Genomic DNA, 20,301 nt, shown 5'->3' with positions numbered 1-20,301 from the left:
GGTTATTTAATTTTTTTATTTTTATTATTAGTTATTTAATAAAGAATTTTTGGCACATTATAAGATTCCTGTAACACTAGGGGACTACGCCAAAGTTTTTGGGGCTATTTCTCCTGAAGTTTGTATGTTATTTAAACATCAGACAAGAATTAACATCTAACAGGTCTCTGCCTAATATAATAAGTTCTTATATAGGTAACATTTGTTTTTCTCTTAAGTCACACAACAGTTCCGTAAGAGCTTTATTTCAACGAGACATTGTGTTTTTGCCTTATGTTTATTCATACTGGAATCACCTGACAGACAATATTGTTTGGAAAAAGGTTTGGTTAAAACCTAATCAACATTTAATTACAATCAAGTTAAAGGAAGTATCATTCAAAATTATACACAGGATTTACCCAGCCAAATATTATTGGTAAAACTTAAATCTGATATTGATTTTAGTTGCTCATTTTGTGTCAGTTGCCCTGAAACTGTGGTACATTTGTTTTGACATTGCCCTTCTGTAAAATAAATAAATAAAAAATATTTTATTGTACAAAATATTGACAGTCATTTTGTTTTGTTTTGGAAATATGTATTATTTAGTATCTTACACTGTAAAAAGTGCTAAGTTGACTTAACTTTAAAAAATTGAGGAAACCCGTTGCCTTAAAGTTATTAAGTAATAATAATTTAAAAAAAAAATTAAGTTAAGTGAATTGTTAAGTTCGCTTAACTTTTTTAAAAATTATTATTATTTAATTAATTATTTTAAGGCAACGGGTTTCCTCAATTTTTTTAAGTTAAGTCAACATCACTTTTTACAGTGTAGAGAATAGCAGAGAAAAGCACAGTCACATTTACATGATAAATCTTATTATTTTACATGCAAAATTTCATATTCACAAATGTAAGTTCTCCTGCAAAAAAAACTAGTTTTTTTTCTTTTAGGAAGGAAATAGAGCATTATATTGATACTGTACAATTCTCTATGAAACAAAAGGCAATTAAAACGGTGAAAGTTTGTAAACGCTTTAATATTTTTATATAAATCTGTATTAGTATACAGCCCTTCTAGTGTATAATTGTTTATATCATGTATAATGTTTGTTATATACTTTTTTTTTTTTTTTAACTTGTGTTTTGACACAATGGTTCTCCCATTGAAAATTTAAGCATATGTACCAAGTGTGCGTTGAAATGCATTAGGCCGCACTTACTATATAGGCTATATTTTTGGGGCACAATATGTTGATATTTATCTCATAATGTAACTTTTTTGCATCCCCTAAACAGGGTTTTTTGAAAATAGAAGGCTAATAAAATTTTTGTGACATGTTTGTGATATTTAAATCTGCAGTTCAGATGTAAATAATTAAATCCATTTGTTTTTTTCAATCTTCTATAGTGAAATTAATACAAGTTGCTGTTGCTTCCATGTAAAAAATGGAACGTGTAAAATTGTTTAATTAATTTATTTCTAATGTTATCAAAAAACTATTCATCAAATAGTCCTAAATAATATATCACGACACAACAATGTAAAGCAGCACAACTGTTGAAAATTGATTAACCTATATTATAATAAGAAATGTTTCCTGAGCAGCAGATCAGCATAGCAGAATAATTTCTGGAGTGATGATGCTTTACGATCACAAGAATGGATTACATGTTAAAAAAAAAATAATTAATTAATTAAAAGAGAACCAGTTAAGTGCAAAAATATTTCAAACTATTACTTTTTTTTTTTACTGTATTTTTCATCAAATAAATGCAGCCTTGGTGAACATAAGAGACTTGTTTCAAAAACTTTTTAAAAATGTTATTGACCCATAAATTGACTCATGAATGGTGGTTTATTTTTGTGGAACATGTAATCTTTTGTATCGACTTCATTTATGGAGCACCTTATCAATTTAATTAACTTAATGCTTCTACACACAAATTTCTATGTGATACCACAGGTGGACGTACAGATAATGTTTAGGGGTTCAAAAGTTATGAAATGAGAGTAGATGAAGGGCTGAAGCCTAACCACATCAAACAAGTGTGACTCATCAACACAACGTGAAACTGAGACCACTGCAATCTCATCATGACCATATTTCTGTGGTCTACATCACTGTCTCTATTCTTAGTGAGCAGACCATATAGTATGCACACTGTATTAAAAATGCTCTGCATTCAGTATAAAAAACAGACCAAATATTAGAAATGAATTCAAAAGCTGAAAATGTAATAAAATTGAAATCACACAAGAACATAGCAGATGTAAACTAACTAAAACTAGATATTTATAAAAAAAAATTAAAAAACATGCCATAGAATAGTGTTATAGCATTAAACCAAGCAACAGGTGCTAGAGATTCCGTGTCTGTTCTGCCATTCAGTGGTTATATCTGTTACTGCATGTGATTTTCAAAACTATAGTTTAATGCAATTTTAAGTGCTGCCAATATAAATACATAATGAATGTATTAAGCAATTAAAGCACCAGTGCATATGAAGATGGTATATATAAAATACTACACACTAAAATTAGCATTCTTAGCATAATCAAAGCAATATTTAAAAGAAGAATTTGTAAGAAGTAGTAAATAGTAATTTCCTACTTGGACATCATTTTCTATTTTTTTTTTTTTTTTAGAACAGGATGTACATTATTTATTAATGACACAGAGAATGCAAGACTGTATTTAGAGGTAGAGAAGCCTTTGCTTGCTCGTAAAAACAGTCAGCAGTTGCAGAACATTACAGAATGCTGATGGTAAAATGTACTTGTTACTCTGAATGTAAAATGTAACCACAACACTGCCGACAACACCTCTTCTTTCCTTTTGTTATCGTTCATTTCCTCTTATCACTGCACTGCTGCACTGCAAGGCAGTGTATTTGTGCGTGCCAGTGCTGAGAAGTTTCAATGCACAAAGTGAAGAAAAAAAATGAATAAATGTGATCTCATTATGTAAAACGCCGCAACAGGGAAAATTACTCATGTCCCAAATAACCTTTTCAGCTTTTAAAAACCCTACACATGAAAATCGGAAAATATCTGGTCTGTGTTTATTTTCTTTGTTTCTTAAAGTTTGATTGTGTTGGAACAATGTTCATTTCAGTTATAGTTTTACCAGTTTTCTTCTTTTACTCATTGTTACTTGTTATTAAGTAAAGTACAAAAAAGGGAACACTTTATTTTTCTCCAGAGAAAAATGCAATCCCCTGTCAAATGTTTGGCTGCTTTCCTCAGTCCTCCATAGTGTTAAACTATGACGCAGGTAGGAAACAGCCCCCACCCCCTCACCCCGTGTGACCCGTGCATCTGTCTGTAAAAGCTCTGAAGTCATATTCCCCTTTTTTCACGTGCTCGGAGCAGCAGTGCAGAAATGCTTGAGCAGATGATCATAGCAATGGCTGTTCTCCTCACCCTCTTCTGTGCTGAACTTACTGAATCCTCCTCAAGCTGCTGTCTCTGCAAAGGTTTGAGATTTTCTGTTGCTTCTTAATTCAGTTGTGCAGTTGATTTATGTGGTGTGCAGCATGTGAATCCTTGTGGATATTTATAACCGAGTGTCTCCAGAATATTTATCAACGAGAGATGCTGTATACTTGAAATTAATATTACAAAATTATAATAATAAATATTACAAAAAGCAGCGGAGGAAACAGCCAACTCCATGTGCAGTGCACCACATCCTCAATCTCTAACTTTCTCTTTCAAAAACAAAATATATGCTTATGCTTATATGCACATATGCTTTTATCTTTCAGCCGAAATAAAAAGAGTGGACGAGAATGCAACAGCATTTGTGTCCTGTCCAGCACTTGCAGAGCATGAAAACCCATCTATCTCTCTATACAAGGGAGAAACAAAACTGCACTCAACAAACCTGAGTGATGTGTACAGCAATCAGTCACAGCAGGAGTTTCAGGCGTACATACAAAACTCCTCCGTCTCATATAAGATTCTAAGCGCTAAAGCCAGTGACACAGGACTCTACCTTTGCAAAATCAACACACAAATCAGGACAGCTGCATCCCAGACTATATTGCTCATTAAAGGTAAAACAAGAAGCGATTCATTTTAATTCACATTTGAATGTGTTTAATTCCAGATTATGATTTGATTAGTGAATGTGCATTGGTCTAATCCCCTGCTTAAATAGTGTAAACCAACCTATGATAGTCTGCTGCCAAACTGCAGACCAGCTGGACCTTCTTTAAAGACCAACAGGGTCATTATACCCTTGCAACCTTTTCACTTGATGAGTTAAACCAATACAGAATAAAAGATACAATAAAATATTATATTAAAACAGCACTTTATTTAGTATTGTTTGCATTATTGCAGGTGCTCTGCAGCCCATAGAATCAACTGTCACTTGTACTGATGATCAGACACTGGGACTAGCTGTTGGCATAGGGGCCATCACTATCTATGATATAGCCATCACTGCCTTCGTCTGTTACCTCAGAGTGAGTATCCACATCAGCAACCACATGTTTACTCACACATGCAGGTCTTTGCAGGGACACAACGTCCTACATAAATTCATATCCAATTCAAAGTGTTCAGAATCACACTAAATCAAGGTTTATATGTTGTTTCATGTGCTAAAATGCTGATATGGTGTTTTTATTTCAGTATAAACTCAAGAACAAAGAGCCACCTGAGAATCCCTACATAAACACAAGACCAAGAGGATTCCAGCGACGCTGATGGGCTCAGCATCCAGCAAATATCAGCAGCGTAGCAACATTTGTACCTCCTATCAGCTGAGAGTGTATTAAACAGATCTACTAATTGTTCTTGTATCTATTGCTGTTCGGTATATATGATAGATATTGTATAGTATATGTACACTGGGGGTCAAAGCTTTTTTTTTTGTTTTTGTAAGAAGTCTCTTATGCTCAACAAGTCTGCATTTATTTGATCAAAAATAAAGCGAAACAGTAATATTGTGACATATTTTAAAATGTAAATTATTCCTGTGACGACAAAGCTGAATTTCAGCAGCCATTACTCCAGTGTCACTTTATCCTTCAGAAATCATCCAAAATGTGCTAATTTGGTGCGGATGAAACATTTCTTATTAGTATGTTTTTACTAGGAAATTCATAATAAAGCAAGGATGCATTAAATTGCTCAAAAGTAACGGTAAAAAAATGTAATGTTAGATGTTTATTTAATAAAAATATTTTTATTTCAAATGAATGCTGTTCTTTAGCAGGGAGTTTTAACTGCTGGATACTTCAACTCTTTTTCAACATTGATAACAATAAGAAATGTTTCTTGAGCAGCACAATGCCATGTTAGAATGATTTTGACCTCCAGTGGGTGTGTATTTTCATTGCAACACTATGACGCTCTGACTTTAAAGAAAACCTGCTTTGTTTCATTTGTTGCAAACTTGCATTGCTTTAGTGTGACTTGTATAAGATTTGAAATCATGATTAAGAGAAAAATACAATTTATTTAATAAAAAAAAGTCAAACTAATCAAGTTCTTTTGTTGAATGCATGATCTGTTGTAGGCCACGACAACATTACAGCTCTCTCAGTTTTAGCATCTGTAACTACTGCATCTGTAATTACAGTACTGCCCTTATTATGCAATAAAATGCAAATATGAACCCCACTGTAAACTGTAAAATATACTATTATAGCAGTATAATTCGTTAGCAACAGCGAGACAGGAAATTACAGGAAAAAAGAGGAGGGTGGTGGGTGGCAAGACGGTAACCTCTGTTCTCCAAAATGTCATGCAGGAATGCAAATTTTAGTTTCACACAAAAACAGATACAGTGTGTACACAATAAATGCATTATATCATAAGCTTTAATTGTAATATAAGTAAATAGTAGGAAAAAGCACCTAATATAATTTTCACACAATTAATACAATTCAGATTAAACTTTAATTTTATGTCTTTAATGAAAATTGCTCCCAAGAGACATTCTCAGTTTCCAATATGATCTGATATATGATGCAATAATGAACAAGTGATCATGTTGACCAATTGAAAAAAAGAATTTATTGAACTAATTCCGAAAGTGCTGAATCTGAATTCAAATGTATCTGATCTTAATATTTTCCCCAAATTCAGAGTCAAATAATCTCTTGACCACTGGGCTTTATGATAGGCTGAGAGTCAAACCACACCTTTAACCAAATTTTCCGGTTCCACTGCTATTGTACTGTTTTTGCTCGAGTCTCATTCTGCTCATTCGATTTTTTCCCCTTGATTACACATATTGTGCAAATTGTCTTCATTACTTGCAAAATTTTGAGCACTTTACGGGCATTTGCAGTCAGCTTGAGGTTTCCTGCTACGTTACTGATGTCACAAAGATGTTTCCAGAACTCACTCAAGTATAAAGAGACAGGGTGGGATACCTCCACAGTTATTACATGACACAATGATTATCACACTTATTAGAATCTTTATATATATCCCGCTAGGATTGGGTAAGTACCAGCTGAGCTTCTGATGTTTGTTGCTTGTCAGGCACAGATAGTCTAGATGGTAACAGCTTTACCCCTGTGTGGCAAAGACTGCTTAAATACTAAAGTGTATTTTATTAATAATTACTTTATAGTCATTTTAAATTACTATACTATTACAATTACTATATATATATATATATATATATATATATATATATTTTTTTTTTTTTTTTACAAGAAGAATTTATCTATTATCTCTTGTTCAATGACAGTTAAGACAGTTAAGCAAAACTGAAGTGGGTCAAACTTTGACCTAAATGTACAACTTCCAACATGATCCGGATCCTCATTTTCAGACAGAATTCTCAGAATATGATGTGCATCTCATATTAGTTTAATGTGAACCTTGAAGTAGGCTGCTTTTGTCACAACTGTTCACTCAGATTAAAACTTTCAACTCTTCTGTACTTAACATTTGTGATGCAGTTAAACAATCACCCAAACAGAACGAAAAGCTAGAAGGTAGCCTATCTGGGTTCCATCTGATGATCTTTTGTTTTGTTTCCAGCTCTGCATGTGTCTCAGCCTTATCGTGTGGTTGGGAAAGAGGGAGAAGTCCCTCTCCGCTGCTCCTTCAGTTCAAAGTTAAAGCCTGAGGAGATGCAGGTATCTCTGTTCAAAGGTTTGCATGGCCGTGAGAGGATCTGCAGCGCGTATGTCAACCTCTCTGAGCCCTACTTCACAACAGATGGCACAGTTAATTGCAGAGGGAATATTAGCTCTGGAAGAGTGGACATGATCATCGCTGGACTGCGAGGGAACGACACAGACCTCTATCGCTGTGATATCGAGATTTTCTTCCCACCTCCGTATCTCAGAGCGATTGGCAACGGCACTGTTGTTTACATACAAGGTAAGCGATAGCCTATTCTTGTTTTCAGTCTCTTGCATGTGGTTTCCCCAAAGTTTCACCCTTTTTTTGTACACAGTTGTTAATGTACGATCTGTAACAATATTGTGTTTTTGTATTAACAGCTATTACTAATAACAATCATTGAAATAACAAACAAGCAATGCATTTTAGAAGACAGCCATAATGTAATCACTTAAATGAAATACTATATGTTGTCATGCATCTTTTTTTTGTAATCCCATTCTTATCAAATTTGAATATTGCGTTCACGACACTTAGCCGTAGTTCATTGTTAAAGCGCCAGAGGGAGCCAGATTATAAACCAGTGAGCAAGGAAATGTTGTTGTCACCTGAGAGGGAGTGAGTGGGTGGAAATGGGGCCTCCCCGGGATCTGCAGCGTTACAGCACTTACTGCTCTACATTTTGATATTACCAGTGGAAACTTTGACTTTACACGAGAATGATGTTTTTCTTTGAAAATGTAGATTGCTTTATGACGCAAGTGTGCTAACATAAGAGCTTTAAAAGACAAGAAAAGAACTGAAAAAACAATCATCAAAGATGAGAAGGTTAGCCGTTAAAGACCGCCAGCATCCTGTTGTCAAAAAGGTGGATGCCTCATTCACAAAATTTTGATCACTGTTAAAAATTAAAATCACAAAATGATTCACATAGGCCTACGTAGGCCAAGTTTTCTGGGTGGGCGACTGGGCGTAGTAGGGTGCCATCCAGAGGGTAACTTTAGTACTAACTAAATCTTCTATGTTCTTTTATAGAAACTCCAAACTGCCCCACTGCATCCACCCAGAGCCAAGTTCAGAGCCAGAGCCAGACTTCAGAGCGGGAAGCTGTCAGAAATGATGTAGGCCCACTTCCTCTGCTGTATGCCATCCTAATCATCACTTCCTGCAGTTTAATTCTACAGGTGAGAAACATGTCTATTCTAATGATTTTCCTGAACAGACTGCCCTGCTGAAAAGATTAGGATGGCAGGTCATGTCGAATTTCTGAACAGATTTACTCAAGACTTTGACGATAATGTGAACAAATGTCACTCAGATGTCACTCTATTACACAGATGATCGCCTGCAAATGGAGGGCCTCTGCAGCCACGGCACCTATGCTTTCACAAAAAGAGAGCTATATGAAATTTTAAGGGGGTAATATCTCCGTTTGCATGTACTCACATGTCATTTTCTCCTGCATGTATTTTCATGTAATTTTAACCTGCATGTATTGGCATGTACTCACTGTATTTTTCAATTACATGTACTCACATGAATTCTCACTTGCATGTATTCACATGTATTTACACAACATTTGACCACTGTCTTTGTTATTTTGTTTTCTTTACATTTTATTACAATGAAATAAACATATTTACATTTAACCCTTGTGCTGTGCTGAAAAACCTTTCACGAGTTTGCCTGTCCATCCAGTCCTGATGGTTAATCGTAAACAAATTTGGCCTGCAGTCCTTGACGGAAACTCGAACCCGAGGCTCGGGTTGAGCTCAGAGTTCAACCCTCCATTGCTGTACTACATAGAGGGAGAAACGCAAAAACTTCTGCTTATATGGGCTCGTAAGGATGATTGACAGGACTGAATGATTAGGCTCCTCCCAAACATACGTTTGGAACTTTTTTAAAAATTGCTTGTAAATTTCCCATTATGCTTTATTATCACCAAATATTGGATGCAATCTTTTTTTTTAACTTGTTTTCATTCAATTAGCACGGATTGAAGGTTTTCTTTTTGGAATTGAATGATCGTAGGCTTGATCTAAGCTAATGCACCTCAGTTTTTGAGTGAACATTGCCAGTTCAATCAGGACCACTTTATCAAGTATATTTATAACAATTATATTACATACAGTTAGTGTTGGTGGTATGGTTCTGTTTACATTTACATTTAGTCATTTAGCAGACGCTTTTATCCAAAGCGACTTAAACAAATGAGGACATTAGAAGCAATCAAATCTGTTCTGGGCAACACTCCATCCCCAGACTAGGTGGAGTTGGGGTTGGAGGAGGGAGTTAATTGCGAGCAGCGATGCGATGGAAGAGACGCTGAAGAATGGGAATTTAAAAAGACTGTTTGTGATGGGTGTCAAGACTGGATTGGTACACGTCAGGAACAGCTGACTGTCGGCTGATGCAATGCCTGCCTGAACTAATGCGATGCTGAATAATTATCTACAGTAATGCTTTTTTTTTTCAGTCAAAAAATGGAGGTGCATAAGATCAGATCAATGAGGTCTAATAGACTAAATCCAGTGTTTGGTAATTATAAATCATGATGAGAAATCTATAAGCAATTTTTTGACTGAGAACACCACATGTGTAACAAGGTAGGAAAAAATTGTCAAAAAATTACAATTTGAATGTCTTGAGGATATGACACTGTACACCTCATTCTATACAGCGACTATAAAAAGTTCACACACCTCTGATGTTTTAATTGATATTTTCGGTAACACTTTATTTTAGGGTCTCTTAACTAGTTGCTAATTAGCATGCATATTACTAGAATATTAGCCATTTATTAGTACTAATTAAGCACATATTAAGGCCTTATTCTAGATGACCTTACTCTACATCCCTAATCCTACCCAATACCTAAACTTAACAACTACCTTACTAACTATTAATAAACAGCAAATTAGGAATTTATTGAGGGAAAAGTCGTAGTTAATAGTGAATAAGTGTTCCCTATTCTAAAGTGTTACCATATTTTCCACTACCATATTTTCACTTTATGACATGATATGACCCTTATAGAAAATGACTGTATTAAAAGCAAAAGATGCTTCGACCAAATGTTAGTTAACAGGTATGAACATGCAACTAGGTTAGACTTGTAAGTCTTTCCTCCCACCTTTTCTATTTGTTTGTTAATTGTATTGGAAAAAAGATCTGAGATGATTTATATTGGATTAATGTTTTACATCACAAAAACCTGCAATGACCCTCCTCATATGATAGAGTCGATTAACGCAACAGATCGTAATGACTTCAAACTTTTGTCATCCATCAGTATCAATCTTTCCTATCACCCAGACAAGAAGAAGAAAAGTCACAAAGTCATCACAAGTATTTTTTGTTTTGTGAACCTCAGCTATCCATCACAAAAACAGGACATGATACTGCCTGATAACTTGCTTTGCTTTCATCTTTGTGATGCTTCAACAGGATGTGGAACCGAAAAAGAGCCTGGTTTACAATGTATACGTCTGAATCACAAACAACTGTTGCCACAACTAGGACAAGTTAAACTTTAATCAGCATTCCTTCATTTATTTGCCTAATTGGTAGTGAAGAAAATAAAAACGTATATGTAAATCATGTGTCTATATGCTGGCTAATGTAAAACCCACAATTTTACATAGCTGAACATTTGATCATAACCATTGTGAAAAAAATGAGAATACATTACTTTTTTTTTTATTATTATCATTCTTATGAAACTAAAGTGCATATGAAAGTAAGTGGATCAGAATAACTTTATTGCTCATTTAGTAGGATATGGGGTTTTCCTAACATGGCTGTACATCAAACATTTTCCTTTCAACAACTTCATATTACAAGAAAGCTGCCCACTCACTTTCTCACTGTCAGACGCATGTCTCAGTTGGGACACCTTAAGAAAAGAGGTTAAAACTCAGATTGTTTCACACATTATGATTCACTTCACAATCCTGCATTGTTTAACAAGTGTGTTAAATGTTGCTATCTTCTCTAATCACTCAATCAATTTCTCACATCATACTGAGCAACAAATATAATGCATGTGGGTGATATTATTCATCCAACCCACATACTTCCTGTGTTTTTTCTCTCCAGCAAAAACAAACCGAAGCGCTTCGGCCAGCATCACTCTGTCAAACTGACAAGGATACGTTAAGATGCCTGACAGGTTCACTCTGCTCACGTTCAGCTTTTGTTTCATACTTCACAATGGTAAGAGGCTAACCTTTTTAATGCTGTTGTCAGTTACTGGTCTGTGTACATTCACACCAAACATGCTGATTAAAACAGATGACACTAATTTAGACCAGCTAAATCTAGTTTTAGATCGGCAATAATGGTTTCTTATTTGTACTGGCACAGTCTAGTTTAACTGCTTAAATTTGATCTCTAAAACCAGCATGAAACGAGACAGAATATAAGTGACACCAGCAATAAGTTGGTTTTAACTGGTCATTTTTATGGTAAATTTAGCTTGACATGTTTAAGTCAGCAGTAAAAATCAGTGAATTAAAATAAAACACTGCATTAATCAGAATTATACACCAATTTGGGTTATTTTGGCAAGCCAGCGCTGGGTTATTTTAACCCAACAAGTTGGGTTATTATGTTTAACACAGCATGCTGGGTTGCTTTTTTATGGTTTAAAATTACTACATTGGCTAAAATGAACCCAAATGAAGCTAGGTATTAAATCTACAAATCTTGTTCATTTTAAAATCACTTTGACACACACAGAATGACTATCAAAAGGTAAATATTTATTAAAAACAACAAGAGAAAACAGTCAAAAAGTAACATGCATGTAAGAAGAAATGCAGAAAAATATGGCATTGACAGCTACAGAGTTTATAAATGAAGCATTGGGAACATTTGTTGAATATAACTTTTAAGATCAAATTTGACTTTTTTTGGAAGATTTTATTGTTTATTCTGGCATGACAGTACACAAATAAACCACAACATTAACACTGATATTATAACATTTAACAGAAGCATATGTGTGTGAAAGAATGTGAGCGTGTGTATGAATGACAGAGTGTGAACTCCAATTCTACTAAACAACACAGAACAAGCATTTAACATCGTTTTTACAAATTATACACTTACAGTTTGTTTCATAGTCCATGAATACAGATCATGCATCACTGCTAATTTGCATGATCTCTTTAGCATAATTGATGTAGTCATGAAGAAGCCCCATCAGCACAGCAAAGGCATGTGACATTTTCATTATCGGGAAGCGTCCTTCTTTAAAACCATCTGTCTTGGATGAAGGTCATTCTCCTCTTTGACCTAAAAAGAGAAAAACGTCCGATGTTAACGTGACGTGCGTGCTCTCTTTCACGTCCGCGTTCCCAACCCAGCACAGCTGGGTTAACCAAGTTGGGTTAAAACAACCCAGCGATCTCAACCCAGCGTTTTTTAGAGTGTACAAATGTCCTGGTTGCTAAAAACAGATTAAACAAATAATCTGGTTTCCGGAGACAGTTGTCATATGCCTATATTCATTTTGAGTCCTGTAAAGTATCATGAATATAACTGAATATTCATTTATATACATTGTTGTGTCCAATGTTGATGAAGTGAATGAGAATAAGCTGATTAAATAACTGTTCAAAAGTACTAACTGCATCATAATAAATAGCAAGAAAGAACAGAATGTGCATGTCTTGTGTTTATTTAGATTAAGCTGTTTATACATTTCAGGAATATGTATATATATTCAGGAAGGTTCATATAACTGTGGAACATGTAAATGGTATTTTCAAAATTAAAGACTTAAATAATTGTGTGCATATAAACATGGTTAACGTCAAACTGTAAAACTGAAATATAAAACATTTGATCTATAAATGAACTAAACTGATTTTCTTCTTTGTCGCCTCAGTTTGTAGTTGGAGCGTGAGTGAACCTCTCAACCACACGTTCAATGACGACGACTCTGTCAGTGTCACATGCATGTTTAAGGGAGAAGAAAAGTTTGAATTGGACGCTAAGTTGAAAATGAATGATAAATATGTTTGTGAGGTTTATAACAAAAGCCAAGAACATGTCGTGAATAAACATGACTGTACATGGCAGCTCAAGGACAGCAAATTCACGTTCACCTTAATGAAACCTGAGGGCTTACACAAAAATGCATTTTCCTGTGAGATGTCCAAAATTAAACCATTTCCAGTCAAAACTCAAGAAGGACCGAAAATTAAGCTTTTCCGAGGTAAGTTCACCCAGTGTAAACAACACAGTGCAACAACAGTTTTATATAAATGCATGCAAGGAATGTGGAATATTTCAGATTTAGTTTGAATCTTGCATTTAAAAAAATAAATAAATCAATAACCTTTATACAATTTTTTTTTTTTTTTAAAGGTTGCAATAAGTCTTTGGCTCCACTGAAGAACAATTGTCCATCCACTAACCAAACAAATAACACGGACAACAGAAGTCAAACACCTGCAGAAATGTATGCCCTGTTAATCTGTGGTCTGATAATAGTGGTGGCAATGCTGTCTCTCTACAGCATTATTCTTACTGTAGTCTACATCAGATTGAGGGTAAAACTTATTTACTAACTTTTTATTTTATGTTTGTGTTGTTTCATACTGTCTTTACCACTGAATATCTTGTATCTTATCTGTATACATATCTTGTTGCATTCGTTTATTTAATCAAAACGGAGAGGCTGTGCTATATTGTGAGTATAATGCAGTCACAGTGCTGTTATTATGCACAACAGACTGACTATATTCACACTACAGCACTGCCTCAAGGGCCTTACTGCTTTTATAAAACAATCACCACTTAATAAATAATAACTTAATGCTGTTTTGCGCTGTATTTTAAGTGCAAGCACTGCTTCTCAGCATTAGCATCTGCTGTTTATTGGGGTTTAATTAAATTTTCAGCTTTAGTATCTAAGTAATAGTTAACCCAAAAATGACAATTTTCACCCTCAGGCCACTCAAGATGTAGATGAGTTTGTTTCTTCATCAGAACAGATTTGGAGAAATTTAGCATTATATCACGTTCACCAATGGATCCTCTGTGGTGAATGGGTACCATCACAATGAAAGTCCATACAGCTGATAAAAACAAAACAAAAATGTAATCAACATGACTCCAGTCCATCAGCTAATGTCTTGTGAAGTGAGACGCTGTGTGTTTGAAAAAAAAAAAAAACCAAATCCATCATTTTTAACTTCAAACAGTTGCTTTCGGCTAAAGTAGTCCTGTATTCATAATATTGCTTGCCCTAGTTCTCTCAATCAGGAGAGAAATATGCACAGATCAAGCAACACCTCAATGATGGATTTGTTTCTTACGAACACACAGCTTCATAAAACATTATTTCATGGACTGGAGTTGTGTGGATTACTTGTAGGTTTCTAACAGCTGTTTGGACACTCATTCTGACGGCACCCATTCACTGCAGAGGATCCATTGGCAAACAAACGATGTAATGCTAAATTTCTCCAAATCTGTTCTGATGAAAAAACAAACTCATCTACAACTTGGCTGGCCTGAGGGTGAACTTTTTTTTTTTTTAGATAAAGCTGAATGGAATCACAGTGTAATACAGGCATCAAATATGTTTGATTATTCTAAGTCTAAGACAATTGCATTGGTATCCTGCAGTTGAGCTGATATGCATTTATATATTGTGCCTTTTTTTTTTTTTTTTCTCTCCAGGTCACAAATACTGAGTCTTCTGATACACTGACCTATGTCCCAATGCAGGTAAGTTCTTTCCTCTATTGTGCCAACACCGTATTTGTGCCAGTAATGCAATATGTCTGTGGCTGTCTGGTACACCAGTACTTCAAATACAAATGATTTTACTGTTTCAGAGGAATGTAAACCGGCGTGATCAAGACAACACCGAATATGTGGACATGCGTGAAGTGCAGAAAAGGGGAAGATCCCACAGAGATATGAACCACAACTCTCATCTTATTATTGCCTGAGCCCATTTGTAATGGCATCAGTGAGCTCATGCTTTAACTGCACTTGGACAAAACTATTGCCTTTCTACCAAACAAAACAGATTTTCCCAAATGCTTGAATCTGCGTATTGCAGCTGCACCGCACACGTTACGCAGTCTTGATGTATCTCTGTGAATCTCTGTGTCAGATGGTTTAATCTGGTGGCTTGTACAACCTAATGCTGAATTGTAGCTATGCCAAGCTAAATGTATTTAGTTTGGGCATTTTTTTATTATTATTTTGATCCCATGGACCAATAATCAATGATAATATGAGTTTTGTTTAGTGGTTTTAACAACCAAAAAGTTTTTTTCTAACAATAAATATATAAAACAGATACTATATTGAATGTGGATGTAAATATGCTGATTATATGGTGAAGTAAATAAAGAAAAACACAGTAAGATAAGATCTCATTAATGTGGTATGTATACCTAGATTATCAATTTAGGAAAGAAATTATTAACAACCAGCGACCACCAGTGTGATCAAAACAGTGTCATAAAAACTGTAACATACTGTAAATCATTTGTGCTGCCTACAGTTTGTTTCAAACATGGATAGAAAGAGATATACAGAAATATCTCCTTCCAGAACTACCCACAAATGCACGCAAGGTCACAATATGAGCATGTCTAGCCATTGATATTGATATTGAGAGATAACATCCCTCTAAATATATAAGTTCAATGTAGCTATAATGTCAACAAATATCACATTACATTTACAAACTAACAGTCTTTTATACCAGTTTAGCCAGAAAGACTTCTGTAATTCAAAATTAAGAATCTTTTGATGATGTCACACATGATTTTGATGGTACCAGCAAACTTTTCACACTCTGTGGAACAAACTCAGCCCAAAGACAACAACATATAGGCCTACGCTTTCGCATCTCACATCTCTCATCTCTCACATGCGCATAATTTCCACATTATGCAGAAGCATGTGGCATATTCAACCAAGCAGGTTTGTTGTCACATATTTACAATATAATTCAACCTCAAACCACATCCACTCTGTTCATGTAAACATACTTTTCATCCGATAGTGATCTTTTAATTTGTTTTTGAGAACTTGGGTTGCATTATGAATTTTTTGACAAAAGACAACTTTGAAAACTTTTGTGTTTATGTCTCCTAATTTTTCTGAATCCAATTGTTCAGATCTTTCCCTGGAGATTTACATGCACACAAACTTGCCATCCTAAAAAACAACAACAACAACAACACACTGTAATGTTTTTATTCAAGCAGCATAGGCTCCAGTGTGATTCCTGCAGAGGGTTAACGCTCCCGCTGAACCGGATGTGATTCCTGCTCCGTTTCACTGTTGTCATTGCATGGCCAATGGCGGACGGTGCTTGAGCGTCTGTCTGAAAAACGTAACTTACGTTTCGCACAAATATACTCGAATATCGAAAGGTAATTTAAAGCTTTTAGATCGCACGTGTGTTTTTGGCCCATCAGCATGGACGTGAATTTGACCATCTCTCTGATGCGGGGCCAGATGGGCGCTGTTATTGAGAAAGCCGTGAACGTCGCGGTGGAGACCGTGTTAGGAGAGATGATCCGAGTGGTCGGGCTCAAATTTGAGGAGATCAAACGGGAGATGACCGCTAAAGAGAAGGAGAATGAGAACATCAGGAGGATGTTGGAGACGTCGCGCTGTCAGATGAAAACTATGCGCAAGTACATCAGCGTCCTGTCTGCTAAAGACCCCAACCATAGACTGTATCATGGAGATGGAGACATGGCAACAACATCCACAGGGATGCACTGCAGAAGAGGGCCGACGAGCAATGCCCCAAACCCCTGTCCCAGACTTCGGGTCTCTGAGCCAGCCCCTGTGGCTGGACCCTCATGGCTGAGACAGCAGATGCACATGTCCAAAGAAACATTAAGAAGTGAGAATCACATTGCTGAGGTCCATATTGAAGAGACCCATGGATCATCCGTTCATAAAGGTATAATGCGTGTTATTTAGCACTTTTCCGTATTCCCATCATGTATGTCTGACTTAAAACATGACATTAGGTAGCTTTCTTTTGCCACTGTATCACAACCAAGTCAAAAAAAGGCTTTTTAAAAAATGTCATTACTTAATAAGAAAGATTCCAGATTTCTCTTTCTTTATATCATTTTATTTAGTAGTCAGTTTCCTCTATTTTCATTTCCATCCTGTTATCATTCAGCAGAGACAACAATACAAACATCTCTAGCTAAACAACTGATTAGATGTCTTTAGTTATGTTTTGTTGTATTTGTTGGTTTGTCTCACTCTTTAAACATTGAATTATATTTAAATAAATTACATAAGTTGTTGATGTGATTGTCAAAATTTAAAAAGACGAAAACGCACAGTGTCTTGTAAGCTAACTGTCAATGCTTCACTGAGCAGTGGCTAACTTTAACTCTTTTTTTCCATCCTGTTAATGTGCTTGCTGTTGTGTAAATACTCATATTATATTTACTACACTTTTACACACTTCAATTTTTGTAGTAATACCTACTTAAAGTATAACATGCATACAAATTTTTAAGAGATGCATAACAGGAATGACCAAACAATTCCATTGTCAGTAATGATACAAGTAAAAACCACAAGACATATATTACAGACACTGTTAAGGACATACGCACAAATAACCACATGAGGACTAAAGAGCTCTTTACATGAAGCAAACCCTTTTCTAAACTACACTTTTGAATTGTATTATAAATAGTTACAGATGCTCAAAACACGCAAAAAACATTCCATTATTAGTAATTGCAGCAATAGACGGATATATTTTAATTGCTGATCATATATACTAAGAACTAGTGGTAGGCCAATATAATATCTAAAGCAGAGTGGTCTAATGATTAAACATTCTAAACATTATACATTTATATAAACACTTATTTTCAAGTGTCATGACAATTTCTGTAAAATTGTCAAGTAGGACGGCAGATAGTTTTAAAGGGAGACAAACAAACTGTTCCCACAAAACCTGTTCCAACAATGCATAAATTATGCATAATTGCATGTAATTAACTGTAAGCCAAACCCTAATCCTAACACTAACCATATAGTAAGTAAATGTAGATAATTAATATTACTCAGTACTTAAATGTATAATTACACTGTAACAAGGACAGCTTAAAATAAAGTGTAACCCCAATTTTCTGCTACTACTTATTAAACTTTGTACTGCACCAAAAATAATGTCACTTTCCCAATGTTTTCCCTAAACTCAACAGAAAGTGACTTTTGTTGTTTCTGTAGTTGAGAACTCAAGCTCTCATCTGGTGGACAGTCAGGCGCTTCTGTCTGAGACCAGTGATCCAATCTGGGGTCAGAACCCTCTCGCCTCTGCAGAGACTGGACACACGGACATGCCGGACAGCAGCATTCTCTCTGCACCCATAATGGAAGATGAAAGTGTGTCATCCCAAACTACATTGACCTTTGGAGCACCATCGCTTAAAATCAAACAGGAGGAGGCGGAGGTTGAAATAGTCTGTGTGAAGGATGAACCCGCAGAAGCTGGCAGCATACCTAGATTTGAATATTCCAACGCTGAACTTCACCAGCAAGCGGGAGACCCAGAGCTCGGGGTCTCACTAGATCTACCCTCATCATTTCAAGCTCTTCAGAGTCCAAGCACTTCAGCAGACCTTGCAATCCCAGCATTCATCAGTGTGGACCCATCTACCTGTAAGTATAAAATTTAACATTTCTGCACTGCTTTATTTTGGAAATATTATGAACGTGTAGATAGTAATGCCTTTTCTCCGGCGGTTAAATCCCTGATATTACGATTATGTCACCAAAACATAACTATGGTGTGTAAATTTTTTTTTTTAATGCATTAAAGCTTCACACTTCAAAAAGAATAAGTCTGTATTTTTATTTTTAAATACTTGGACAAGGGAATAAGAATAACAGTGTGAAGTTTTTATAAAACTGATTTTAACAAACCGGTTTGTGTTAAAGCAAGATGATTAAATTGTAGCAGCTGCTTTGTTAAACAGCTTGCTTTTCAAAATCCTTTGATTAAAGGAAACTAAGTTTGATCTGATTTTTCAAAAAAAAAAAAAAAAGAAAAGTGGACATGAGTGAGTGGACGTGCACCAAAAAAAAAAAAAAAGACTAAAAATGATTGAATGCTTTACTTAAAGGGAATCGAGACAAAGCTTTTTTTGTAAAAACTATTGTAACTGTGCAATTAACAAATGACATTTTGCAAGTATACAAATTTTGTGTAAACGTACAAAACAACAAAATGTACACTAGGACACCGCAAAGGGTCTGTTTACATGAAGCAAGCCCCACTTACAGGAATTGCGTCAGTAATGAAAAACCAAAAGATTTCCACCTCAGAAAAGGAAGGGTTAGACAATGTGCTAATTCATTCAGTTTGTATTAATGTTTTCAAAAATAAGATTTTAAAGTTTTTAACTAACCGTTCTCTAAAAAGCAGTTCACAAAAAAAAAATGTTGTTGAAAACCTGTATGAATGTTTCTTTGTGACACAAATATCACACAATTAATATCAGAGATCTATTCAACAATATTTTCTGAGAAAAATGTGTTTGCCACTTCTGTTTAACCAGGAGGTAAACCAGAGGTAACCTGATAAGTGTGGTTAGAGGCAGATTTCTGTTTTGACACAGACCTCTTTTCACATAGTATTCGACACTGAACTGAGGTCCGTGAACACTAACAGCAGCTGTTTACCACTGTAGAAAGAACTGATGGCACGAATTAAATGAAAGAAATGGAAAGCATGGTTATCTTCACTGGTACTCATGGTTTGTCACCTTGGTTTTACTATCAAAGCTTGCCATGGATATGTTACAAAAGAGATGTGAAGAGTGCAAGTCACTTTCCGAAGGCAGTTTCTACAGAGACAAGCATCAATGAGAAATTCATGATTTTTTTTTTGGATCAACATTTCAAAGCTCAGTGCTCAGTTTAGGGTCTGAATAATTTCAAGTATTGCAGTGACGCTGACGCTGATGCTGTAGCAAGTCATTTTTACACTGAACTTCAACCCTGTAACATTTGATCCTGAAACATTTAGAAATGTAATTCAGAATTATGCGTCATTACAGGGTTGAAAAGGTCATAATATCTACATTTTTGTAAAATAGTACTGTCGGTACTATACACAAAAGTGTCATATTAAATGACACCAAGAAATGATGAATTCATACATATGATCAAGTGATGCTGAGTTT

General features: G+C 35.2%; 3 protein-coding genes across 5 annotated transcripts in view; all 3 read left to right on the top strand.

Moving 5' to 3' along the window:
- Positions 1–6,367: 6,367 nt before the first annotated feature.
- On the top strand, positions 6,368–8,503 carry LOC131547088 (cytotoxic T-lymphocyte protein 4-like). The gene is made up of 4 exons (XM_058787372.1): positions 6,368–6,450; positions 6,998–7,342; positions 8,120–8,268; positions 8,422–8,503. The coding sequence occupies exons 1-4, from the start codon at positions 6,402–6,404 to the stop codon at positions 8,497–8,499; spliced, it is 621 nt and encodes a 206-aa protein (XP_058643355.1). The 5' UTR covers positions 6,368–6,401; the 3' UTR covers positions 8,500–8,503.
- Positions 8,504–10,806: 2,303 nt separating this feature from the next.
- si:ch211-67e16.3 (uncharacterized) lies at positions 10,807–15,413 on the top strand. Its single transcript, XM_058787371.1, has 5 exons — positions 10,807–11,302; positions 12,981–13,310; positions 13,463–13,647; positions 14,783–14,830; positions 14,941–15,413. Exons 1-5 carry the CDS (start codon positions 11,248–11,250, stop codon positions 15,055–15,057), a joined length of 735 nt encoding a protein of 244 aa, XP_058643354.1. The 5' UTR covers positions 10,807–11,247; the 3' UTR covers positions 15,058–15,413.
- Positions 15,414–16,341: 928 nt separating this feature from the next.
- Positions 16,342–20,301, top strand: part of si:ch211-67e16.4 (uncharacterized) — a 12,388-nt gene continuing 8,428 nt past the window's right edge. For all 3 annotated transcript variants that reach the window (XM_058786475.1, XM_058786476.1, XM_058786477.1), the window contains exons 1-2: positions 16,342–17,042; positions 18,344–18,775. In XM_058786475.1, the coding sequence (XP_058642458.1) occupies positions 16,547–17,042; positions 18,344–18,775 (928 nt within the window). In that variant the 5' untranslated portion in view covers positions 16,342–16,546. The remainder of the gene's footprint in view (positions 17,043–18,343; positions 18,776–20,301) is intronic.

Source organism: Onychostoma macrolepis, chromosome 09, assembly GCF_012432095.1.
Source record: "Onychostoma macrolepis isolate SWU-2019 chromosome 09, ASM1243209v1, whole genome shotgun sequence".
NCBI lineage: Eukaryota > Metazoa > Chordata > Actinopteri > Cypriniformes > Cyprinidae > Onychostoma > Onychostoma macrolepis.
Note: the sequence above shows the minus strand (reverse complement) of the source record. Positions and strands in the feature narration are given on the sequence as shown.